The 11,919-nt window shown below is 40.1% G+C and overlaps 1 protein-coding gene across 3 annotated transcripts in view; it reads left to right on the forward strand.

Annotated features, from left to right (window-relative positions):
* Nucleotides 1-7,370, forward strand: part of ITGA6 (integrin subunit alpha 6) — a 46,720-nt gene extending 39,350 nt beyond the window's left edge. Inside the window, exons 21-26 of one of the 3 annotated variants that reach the window (XM_075093459.1) lie at nucleotides 824-922; nucleotides 1,300-1,410; nucleotides 1,494-1,592; nucleotides 1,958-2,083; nucleotides 3,498-3,627; nucleotides 5,301-7,370. In XM_075093459.1, coding sequence (XP_074949560.1) covers nucleotides 824-922; nucleotides 1,300-1,410; nucleotides 1,494-1,592; nucleotides 1,958-2,083; nucleotides 3,498-3,605 — 543 coding nt within the window. In that variant the 3' untranslated portion in view covers nucleotides 3,606-3,627; nucleotides 5,301-7,370. The remainder of the gene's footprint in view (nucleotides 1-823; nucleotides 923-1,299; nucleotides 1,411-1,493; nucleotides 1,593-1,957; nucleotides 2,084-3,497; nucleotides 3,628-5,300) is intronic. The other 2 variants (XM_075093460.1, XM_075093458.1) reach the window with 2 other exon arrangements.
* The last annotated feature ends 4,549 nt before the right edge of the window (nucleotides 7,371-11,919 follow it).

The following is an 11,919-nucleotide window of genomic DNA, read 5'->3' on the forward strand; positions in this document are numbered from 1 at the left end:
TGTCATATGCTCTTACAGGATGAAACTGTTGTTTGCTTTAATATGTTTCATCAGCATTAGTGATAGTGATATCTATTGAGTTCTTACACAGAAAACAATAAACACCTCCCCAGCCTGGGAGAATTCCATGTAATTTTTTACAGAGGAAGGAGTTGCCCTTAAATTTACTTATTTACAACAAATATGATAATTTCTCAAGTGAGGCATTCATAGCCCTTCATTGTGCCTATCTAGCAAGACTTTTTTTCCTAAACCCTGAGCCTCCATTTTAGTTTTTTGTATAATCTTAAGATCATTTGGGAGGAGTTTTAATTTTTACTATTAAAACTGTATGCACATAATCTGCTGGTCAGATCACTGTATTAGTTAATAAAATTTCAGTGACTGTAATCAGTATACAATTAAAAAAAAAAAAGTGTCTACTGACCAGAGCACAATCTTATTCTTTTAGCATAGTAACATTAATGCCCTTTATAGGGAACAAAAATGGAAATAGCATCGAAAGCTTTATAAATCTAAACCCCCCTTGACCTATTAAAAAAAGCAGCCAGTTGGGCTTTCTTTAGGTAGTCTCAGATTCTAGTAATTGTCCTGACTGCAGTATTAGCAATAAATGTAGATAAGTAGGGATATATAATGACGTCACTCATGTGCTGATCTTGGAACAAGAAAACGCTTACTGAACTCTTGTTTCTCTGCTTGTATGGGGTCAGAATGAAGAGAATTAAGAGGTACTTAGGATAAGCTACTAAAACTCTTCTTTTTTTTTTTTTTGTTTGGTTTGTTTTGGGTTTTTGGGGGTGTGGGTTTTTTTTTTTTTTAGGAATCCCATAACTCAAGAAGGAAACGTGAGGTTGCAGAGAAGCAGATTACAGACAGCAAGACACTTTCGTTGTTCTCAGAAAGAAAATACAAGACTTTGGTAAGCATACTGCACCAACTATAGTCTTGTCAGGTACCTCCCCCTGCACTCATAAGAGGGCTTTTCTGAGTTTGGCAGGGGGAAGGAAGATGTCTCTCTGCTTTGTTTTTCTCTTACCTCTAAGTATTGAGGTTTTTAAAATGCTACCATTTAGATTATCTACTGATGAGAGAATTTCGGCAGAATTCTGCCTTAAAATAAACAGGTAATAATAGCATCTTCATTGTATTTTCCTGTTGCTGTCAGTACAAACAGATTTTGGTTCTTGCACATAACTATGATGCATATAATCCAGTTTTTAATTGGGGGGGTGTGTGTGTGTTTAAACAATTTATGAGGATGTGTTTTTATTTACATGTAGAAATTTGTAATTGCAGGACTGTAATGTGAACGCACGCTGCGTGGACATAAAATGTCCCCTGAAGGGTTTAGACAGCAAGGCATCTATTGTGCTGCGTTCCAGACTGTGGAACAGTACTTTCTTAGAAGTAAGTCCTCTTACCTGCCATTTTTGGAAGGTCAGAGTTCTTTCCTGTTCTGTGTCTAATGTCCATATTTTATTTTGGAACAGGAATACTCCAAAATGAACTACCTGGACATTCTCGTTCGGGCTTCAATCAGTGTTCCTGCTGCAGCTAAGAATGTTAAACTCACAAATGAAGTTGCTCAGGTAGGTTCAACTTTTAATGCTAATGTTAACTAATGCAAACGTTATGGTTGTGATTTTTCCAGCTTACCTCAAAGACTGAAAAAAACCCCAACATTTTAAAAGAAAAGTAGCTAAAAGCTTAGCTTTTTAACTGAGTTATTGATGACTGAATGATTGATCCTTTTTACCTTTTAATTAGGTTGGAAAAATTCACTACCACATTGAAATGATACCAGCAGGAACTTTTTCTTCAAAAACATTTTGTAGATGAGAGAGAGAAGTTGTCTTGTTAGAGAAGAGACAAGACTGTATAAATTGCAGCTTTGCATTAAACATGGATGCTTTTGAAATGCTCTTTCCATCTTCACGTATTTTCTCTCCTTTAGGTGCGTGTTACTGTCTTTCCTGCAAAACCAGTAGCACTTTATACAGGAGTACCTTGGTGGATCATCTCAGTGGCTATTTTTGCTGGAATACTGATGCTGGCACTGTTGGTATTCTTACTATGGAAGGTGAGTTTTTATTCATCTGGTTGTTTTACGTTTCCTGGTCTACAACTGACAAGACAGCAAACTAATTAAGCAAAAGATTAAGTACTTTGGTTTGTATTTGGGACACAGAATAGAGCAAAACTGCCCAAACCATACGTTACCTTTATCAGTTTCTCAGTTCTGCAACGTTTGGAATGAAAATGGTTACATGGGAAGACTTGTTAGGAAGTCCTTAGAAGGAAGTATTTTGAGCTCTGGGCAAAACTTGACAAATGTTCAGAGACCACCATTACTTCGATACGGATGGGTACAGCTAACTGGGACTTCTGCAGTTAGGTGTAAAACTTCATATGAACTATCTACAAATGTTCTAGCAGATCTTTGTTCTCATAACATTGGAAATACCATTAAACTGATAGTTGATGAAAATAACCAAAAGATATAGAAATAATCCATAGCCAAGTGTGTTGGTGAATCCCTGTAGTATTAGCTTTTTATCTTAGAAACTTAAAAGGAGTCAGTTAGTGTGTATAACAAGAGGGTAGCAATTTGCAAAAAAAAAACAACATCAAGCACCTATTTTTCTAACTACTTTTGGCATTTTTACAACTAATTGTGGTTCCAAGTATAAGAGGGCTGTCCTTTTATTCTTAGTTATTCTTACAGGCATAGGCAGTTAGTATTTGCTGTTACGGGATAGCAGAAAGTTATTAAGAAAGAAGAGGGGAAGAAAAGTATCCTAATTGCTGCAGTCTCTCCAGAAGCTTTGCTGAGGAGCTACTACTTGCTGCAGGTTACTTCTCACAGGATAGTTCTGGCTTCCCTGTTTTCTAATAAATGTTCAGCACCTGCTGCAGTTCTTACTGATGGATTAGTACTTTGGGTGGGCTGTTAGGTTATAACTAGTAGTGTTTTACTGCACGTGAAAATACATTTTCACATGCGCACACAGCGTAAAATGCTTCTTTTGATGACAAACACTGTGCCCTCTTATGAAGGACAAACATGGTACTTCAGAGGCAGTTACATGACTGGTTAAAGACAAATGCTTGTGTTGTACAGGTCAAAGCAGTACTCGCTATCCTGTGATGTAGTCCACAAACAGGTTTCTCTATAGACTTCTTTCTGCTCCTCACAGCCAGCTTTACTTGCTATGGACATAGCTTTTCTTAAAAAAAACCAAAACCAGAACAAAACCAGATGCATTACAAGTTTATCAAAATGCCTCTAAAATACTATTCTGTACCTCAGATTATTCTATTATTTTAGAGATCGAGTTAGTCCAAGTTCTCAGATATAGAAACAGCTGAGTTCTTGTGATTTTTTTTTTTTTTAGGCCCATGAAGGGATAGTTCAGAGTTAATTTAAGTCAGTTTTAATAGGTTTGACTTCTTCCAGTCCACAAAAATTGACTAAATACCTTGCTTCCTTGTAGTGTGGTTTCTTCAAGAGAAATAAGAAAGATCATTACGATGCCACATATCACAAGGCTGAGATCCATGCTCAGCCATCTGATAAAGAGAGGCTTACTTCTGATGCATAGTATTGATCTACTTCTGTAATTGGTAACTGATGATTTTTTTTTTTAAATTTTTAGCTGTGGCACATGCTATGGGTGCGGTGGCTAACTATGAAGCTTTTACTGCATATGTTTTATTAACTTCTGGATTTCAGACTATCACGCTTGCTCATTCTGTCGATAGATGTTCAGCTTTTGGTGCACATGAACACACAGAGGTGTTTACCTGGGTCTAAAAAGCTTGTTTATTTCTTTAGAAAATATCTTGATCTGTTGCAATGTTTTTTAGTATTGTTAAAGAATTCATGTTTTAACAGTGCAAGTAAGTTTTTGAGCTTGAAAGATTGTAGTCAACACTGCTGAGTTAAGATTTAAAGCTAAGACTACATGGACAGTAGATAAACTTGCTTTACTAACCTTTAGTGCATGCTAAAAGATACATGTTGCTTATAATGAAAAGGGTTTTTTCATAATGAGAATTTAATTGCTGTGGAAACGTGTTATCCTTCAGTTCTGAGGTATACTTTTCTAGGAACACACCTTCCTCTGCTGAAACTACTAGATGCATGATGATGTATGCTTCTAGCAACCTTTATTCAACTTAAAATATTACATGCATGTACCTTATAGTAATAAGTGATGCTTGGGATCAGGGGTGGGGAGGAATTATTTTAACTAAGAGATGGCTAAAGATCTGGTCTATGCCTGGATGTAATTTTTTAAAAATTCAGTTCCATGTAAGTTCTAATTTTTTTTTTTTAAAACCAACCAAACAAAACCAAAAAAACCCACCACCCCAAATACTATGAACAAAACCTTGCCACTTCAATAATTTTTTTCCTAGCAATATCTAATCACAGCTGGATGGCACAATGTCTCTTAACCTTAATCTTGACATCAGTGACCCATAAGCATGTGAAGTTGAGTGTCTGCCAATCATCATCTTTGTAACATTGTGGCCATAACTCCATTTTGTTTTGAAAGTTCATTTCAGTCCATTACTCAGTAGTTAAAGTCAGTTTCTATAGTGGCTTCGAATAAAAAATTGCAGGGCACAAATAAACTGTACTAGATTTCATCTGGGGAGACTTCTGTTGTGGCACATTACAAAACTTCCAAGTTATGTCTGGTTTTATAGGTCCTATGGCAAACTAAGCAAGACTTATGTTCTTGTACTGCATACTGCGGTTCAGGTGACTGTAGTTGAGATGGTGCTTTGAAAAACAAGGCCCTAGTGTAACTTTTGTTGAAGGTCCTGGAAATCTTTCTGTAGGTTTTTAAAGGTAAATCATCTCAGCGTACAGGAAGATACTGAAGTACATACCTATGTACCTACCTTTGATTCAGAAGAAGGAAGCTTTCCTGGCTTCTGTGTGTAACATTAAATTCTCTGATTATATTAATGAACAGCTTTAAAAGAAGACTTAAAAGACATGTAAAACAAATATAGAAAGTTAGTGGAGGGAATATTTTTAAGGTATTAAGATTACGAGATTGTCAGACTATGCCATTTGACTTCAACTGCTGCTGGAACAACTAATGTAGACCTGCTGGCTCTCATTTTTATAGCCACATACACTACATTTTTGGTGTACATATTTTTTTTATTTCTATTTTCTTACCTGTATGTCTGTGCAAAGGAAGACTGTATTGCCTCTATAATTGTAGTACTTTGGCAGGAACTTAAACCTAAACTGTTCTTTTTCTTCTGTGCCCCAGTGCGGGTTCTTCCAGCGTTCTAGGTACGAAGACAGTGTCCCCCGATATCATGCTGTAAGAATTCGAAAAGAAGAGCGACAGATCAAAGATGGGAAGTGCAAAGACCTCGAGACAAAACAGTGGCTCACAAAATGGAATGAATATGAAAGTTATTCTTAGGGGAAAATTATTTTCATCCACAAAGTTCAGACAGAGGTTAAGGTTTTCATTAATGGAATACTGATGGAGTTAAACCTATGAACACTATGGACGTTCACCATTTGATTGTAGATATTACTACTTATATTGAGGCTTTTGTTTGCACAGTTAAAATTGCTTCGACAGACTTTATTTGCATTATTTAATTTCCAGACTGCCTCTTTTCCGCTTCAAATCTAACTCTCACTGTAGAAGATACTGTGTTGATTTGGGGTCTTTTATATGCAAAACCACTAGAGCAGACCTTTTCCTGTGATCCTAAGGCATGGTTAAGGTCAAGACAGGTTCTCCATCCTTCTGTCAATGCATAGTCCATTATAAACACATAGTGGCCTTAACACACTTTGTTCAAGTATAATCTGAGGACCTGCAAATCTACTTCAGTCATAAACTTTGCCTGCTGCAGTAGTTAGGGCTTAAAAAGCATCACCTTAAATTACATGTGCAATAGGACATGTTGCTCAATTTTTAAATTTTATTTTTATTTTTAAAAGATCAGATTGTGTGATTCTTGCTCACAACAACTATACATAGGGTTTTTTAAAAGAGAGGCTTGAATATTAGATGTACTTTCTGTATATATATATTAGTCATTTTTGTATTTATTTTTGTTATAAATCCTTGTCTTTGACTAACTGTTAGGCCAAAGACTTAACTGAACCTTCAAATCCACTGTGTTTTTGAACTTCAGATTGTGAGACCTGAGGCTTTCACTGCATTTTAATAAATCACTGAAGGTGCCAATGCTTTCTAAAAATGTAACTATTTATTCCAATGATGTGTATGGGGGCTTTTTATTTTCCTGATACTTGTGACCTTATGTAGTATGAATTATCAGGACTTGTAACATGATTTGTATATTACTTCAGACTATTTAATGATTTGGACACCAAGCAGAAGTAGGGTTTTTAGATACAGTTTTATACTTTGTGCAAGAAGTGAGGTTCTCTAGAAACCGCTTTCCAGCTTTGTAAGGACTTCGACAAAAGGTGTTGACTACTGCAACTGTAATAGTGCACTTGAAGGAGGCTATAAATGCCTAACTTACCTTAACTATGGGGATCTGAGCTGATCCACATTGAGACTACTGAATCCTCTTGAATACCTGAATGTTGATAAAAGTAGAACCACACTGGTGTGTTTATCAGTAATCTAGTTATTGTAACATAACTGATAAAACTATTTAAAGAGTTTACTTTTTTTACCCATGTTCTAAAGTGTTGGTACTATTTAAGACTGAAGACTTAGTTCACAATTGTTTATGCCATGTGAAACAAAATTGTGCGTTAAAGGTGTGCATGTTAATTGCTAGTAATTTGAACTATGCAAAAACCTCTTGGTACTTTTTCCCCTTATAGGGTAAAAACCTGCTAGGAGGGCAGTTGTCAAGTGTCTTATTTTACTACTAACTTTGAACAGACCTTTTTGGAAGGTGTGGTCACCTAAAAAGTTATCATTATAGAAAGTGCATTCATTTAACAGACTCTTCTTCCTCCCACTAAATAATCTCAGTATGTTGTGACCCTGATTTTATGAACACTTACACGTATATTTAGCTGTTACCCAGTTTTTGAGCTTTTAATATTCTAGCTTATTTGCTGAAAGGCTCAGCAGCATCAGAAGCCAGGCTAAGCAGAGGCCAAGAAGCTTGACAAATAGCCTTGGATTTAAAAGCAGATTGTGGCCCTCGCCTAAGAACATGAATGTCTTAGCAGTGTTAAACTGAAAGTTCTTTGAAAAATAAGTCATGGCACTGGTATACTTTTATCTCAAACTTTTTTATACCAGCTAGCAATGCTACATCATTCCATGATTAAAAATTACCTGTGGATATTTGTACAGGAGTGTGAAATAAATTTTTTTTAATTAAGCGTTGTTTTGGTAATAGTGATTTCTTATCCTAATTAACTGAGGTAGCCGTAGCTGAGTTCACTATAAGAGCAAGCTGAAAGTTACAAGCTTTAACAAATTCTCAATACTGCTGCAACTCTCAGTGCCCTCTGCCAGGCGCAGGGGCAAGTAAGGCAGCCGCAGGGGTTAATGCACAGTCTCATGCTCGCAGGGGCTGCTGCTTGCTGCGGTTCCCAGCACGGGTAAGAGGCAGGCATGGAGTCTGGCAGAGTAGGGTCTGGCAAAGCACCAAGTGTCAGCTACTGTGGGGTGGAGCTACCCTCTCCCTCTGCTGTTCACTCACGCTGCCCAGGGTACCCTCAGTGCAAGCAGTCTTCTGAAAGCTTCCCTGCCAGACCAGGTATTTGTAACTAGGGGCAATGGAGGATGCATCCCCCAAAATTAGCTAAGGACTTCACATGTGTATCTGTGTTTAGCAGTGGAAGTTTGATACTGACAGTCAGTTACATGACAGCAGGGTACAGCTTCAACTCCACACACACACAAAAACAGGAAGAAAAGCCAAAAAGATGCAGGGGGAGGAAAAAAAAAACACCAACAGAGAAAAACCTGTAGTTTATCTCCATCTTTAAGATATTAACATTAACCACATTTGCTGAAAGGAAAGGCCTTTTGATGCAACAAAGCCTGAAGATAAGGGCTAGCTGGATACATGCTAGACCAGTGTTTGTTGTTGCAGCGAAGAACTCCTAGGACTAGAGCCAGAAGATGTGCTAGATCTTCCAGAGCATGTCAAAGATGTGGAAGTAACCTGCTTTTATTAAACAGTCTCATAACCACACCTGCAAACGTTTGTCCACAACAAGACAAAATACAGGCTGGGAGAATACCTAAGTAGCTGATCATAGGAAATACAGTACAAATATATTAGGTTATATAGATGCTTATATACACACAGTGGTATAGTACATAAGTATGCATATAATATATATGTATGTACACATATATCTAAAACCTGATGTACTATATTTGCTATATTGGCCGATAGTTAAGCACCATGACGGTGCTACCTTGCTGTTCCTGTTCCCACAAAAAGGTGCTCAACTTCAGTAGCTATATAGTACATTTTTCCCCATGGAAGAAAAAGCCCTTCATGATAATCAATTATAAAATTTCTCCAACTGCCTACTGATCCTCAGTTACAAAGTTGTATGTGGCCAAAATTCACAAACTCCAAAGGTTAATTATACACTGGATAGAAATAAATAAACCCATCTGTATGTTCTTCTTGAATGTGCTACAATGTGCTAATTCATACAGAAACCCCGCCATATTTTTGATCAACTTTGTTGCCATTTTTATATCCTTTTATTTCTACTCCTTGAAAAAAAGATGCCAAAGCCACATCAAACCAATGTAACCCTAAGAAAATTTTCTAGCAAAAGCACCTGAACTTACTGACAAAAACCTAAGAACAATGACAAGCCTTTGTGCAGAGTAAGTACACAAGCTGAAAAGAGACACGGATAGATGGACCAGATGACTCTGCAGGCATGATAGAAAAGCATATAAACGGGAGGGAGGGAGATATTTTATAGATAGCCATGCCTGGAAACTTCAGGTTTTTTTTCAGGCTCAGAGGGAGGAAAAGAAAGGGGAAACAATCCAAAACCAACCAAAAAGTACCAGCACATACAGCAACCTGGCTTCTAGTAAGGAGTTATTTATAGGATCACCTTAACAAATCAAGAAGGCTTTCTATGGAATGCCCTGCAAGAATGCATCCAATTATCTTATTAAGCCTTAAATGCCATGTTACATTTTAAATTGAAAACAAAAATTACAACGTAATTGCTTAGGTTAAAACTACATGCTATGTTTTCAATTATCTTGAAGTCTAATTTGTTCTGTCCCATTTAAATTGTGCATCCAAATGTATTTATTTCAGGAACACTGATAACCAATATGAGTAGAAAAATGCCAAAGGACAAAAATAATACACTTCTCCTTTTTAGTTTGCATAAGAATTTACAGAAATTGGCACAGCTGAACTCCAGCTATTATCACACTGGATCAGAACAGAGTATGCCCCCAGAAGATCATAAATGAGAGAAACAGGTTTTAAAAGGGGAAGGCGGGAGGGGGGAGAAGAGAGAAAGAGAATTCAGAATATTCTCCAGTATTTTAACAGAACATGTTTACATGGATCAGTATTTGATCAGTAGCTTAAAGAAGGCCAGGAAAAAAACCTTTAAATAAAGAGAGAGGGTTTGTTCTGCTTGGAACACAGCATTTAAAGAATTACCCACAATTCTTTACCCACAGTTACTTCTGTGACTACCCATCTTGCACAGTTTTCCCTGAGAAAAAGTGCTCACTGTTTACATAGTTAAGAACGGGCTCTAGCTTACAGAGCACAATCATTTATTTCACCTCTGACAGCCTTTGCTGTGTTTCCCGGCTGGGGACTGCTGTCCAAAGATAACGTCAGGCAGCAGGCCAGTTTTTAAGGCATGCCTGTAAATTGAAACATCAGGCATCAAGGCAGTAAGGTATAGGCATAAAAGATGAAGCTAATCCAGAGCCGTCATAAGAAATTGCAACAATTTACAAATACCCGATTTACTGCCTGTAGGCACTGCTTTAATCTAGTACTGGCTGACAACTGAGAGGCCATTAGAAAATGGTTTTAGGCACAGCAATTCATAAGTAGGAGTCCCAAACTAATACACACTTGAGTAGCATAAGCTACTGTTTGGTGCTTCCGGGGGTGGCCTATAAGCAGCGCTAAAGCAAAAACTGTCAGTCGCCTTTATTTGTAGAAGCCTTGCAGAGACAGGCAAGCTGTTAGTTAGCCCCATTAGCCACCACTCCCTGGACAGAACAGAGCAAGCCATTTGTTTTTTGGCACAAGATGGAGGTACAGCCTGATGATAAACCGGATGATGCAGTCTAAGCCTGAACAACTGCGTGATTCTTACACATTATTGGTGCAGTTACTGCTCAGAAGATTGCCTCTGGAGGCAGAATGAATCAATGTTTTCTGTATTTCAATGCAATGTCAAAAAAAAAAAAAAAAAAAGGCAAAAAAAAGCACCCTTAATTCATTATGATCTCTTCATCTGTGTAATGGGAGGCTCCAAGCAATCCAACAAAGCACTGAGCAGATTAATGTGACAGAAATAGCAAGATGATTCCTGCTCTAGCGGAGGCCATTGGATGTCCATCTCTGCTGTCAGGTCATGGACGAGTCACAGGTACAAGGCATGTTTAAAGGAAACCGAGCAATATTTAACAGTTGATTTCATAAAATAAATTTATGGGGCAAGTACAAGTATCCACAATAAAAGAAGCAAATGACACATAGCCAGATCCACTACTGCACTGCATTCTATCAATTTTGAATTACAGGATTCAACACCTACACTGCAATAAGCTTATCAGAAATGCTTATAATCACTCTTAACTGCCTTTTTGCTAATGTTCTGGATCCATTTACCTAAGCAGGACAAGAAACTATTAAATGCCACTGTTTGGTACCTCACATGTTGCATTAGTATCCTAACAGCTGGTAAAGTGGCTTAGGAATACGGTACAAGTACTTCTTAACCAATAAAGACACGTATTGCGTTCATTGTTGACTGATTGGGAATACATCTGTGAAGGCAGAAGCCCTGTTTTTATCCCTGTACTTTTTTTCCTTTCTTCTTCCTGATAACTGAAACAAGAGTCGTCCCTCTCCTCGTTTCCCCATTCGCAGGGCGCCAAGGGCTGGAAGCGGCCGTAGCGCCCCTTCGCACGCCGGCCGGCAGCTCAGCAGGCTCCAGCCGCACCAGCAAGGCAACACACGGCGCTCACATCGCGGTGTAACCCCCGAGGTGAGGCTCTGCCCTCACGCCGGCGGTGCGGATAAAGGCGGTGCTTTTGTAGGTTTCTGCTAACCCCCGCTTCAGCCCCGCGGGTGACCGCCCGGCCGGGCGCTGAGTCCCCGCCGCCTCCGGGCCCGGGCAGGCGGCAGCACGGCGCCGCCCTCCCTCCATCCCTCCCTCAGCTGTTTACCGAGCGGGCCAGCCCCTCGGATGGCCCTCCCACGGCAGTGCCGCCACTGGTGCGTGGGCACCCCCTCGCACCCACCACCCCACCGCCGAGGGGCCGAGGCCCCCGCTCCCCTCACGGCTTCGCTCCCCGGGGGGCGGGTGAGCGCCTCGCAGCTCTTCGCCGGGAAGGGCGCCCGCCCCCATAACGCCACCGTACTTGCCCGAGGCTGGGCTCCTCCGGGAAGCGAGCGCCGTCCTCTCCCGGCGGCTGCACGGGGGCAGCGGGGCGGCCTCCTCGGGGGCTGCCACCCTGCCCACGGGGGCCGGGCGGCTCCGGGCGCCCCCCTCCCCGATCCCTCGGAGCCGCCCTCTCCTCCGCCCCGCCGCCGCTGCGTGGGGCCGGGCCGGGAGGAGACATCCACCCCTTCGGGCACCACCTCCTCCCAGCCGAGCGGCGGAGGAGGCCGTGGCCTGAGCAGCGGCCGGGGGAGCTGGCGTGGCGGGAAATGGCGGCTGGGCCGGGCTGAGGGGGG

This window comes from Phalacrocorax aristotelis, chromosome 5, assembly GCF_949628215.1.
Source record: "Phalacrocorax aristotelis chromosome 5, bGulAri2.1, whole genome shotgun sequence".
NCBI classification, from domain to species: domain Eukaryota; kingdom Metazoa; phylum Chordata; class Aves; order Suliformes; family Phalacrocoracidae; genus Phalacrocorax; species Phalacrocorax aristotelis.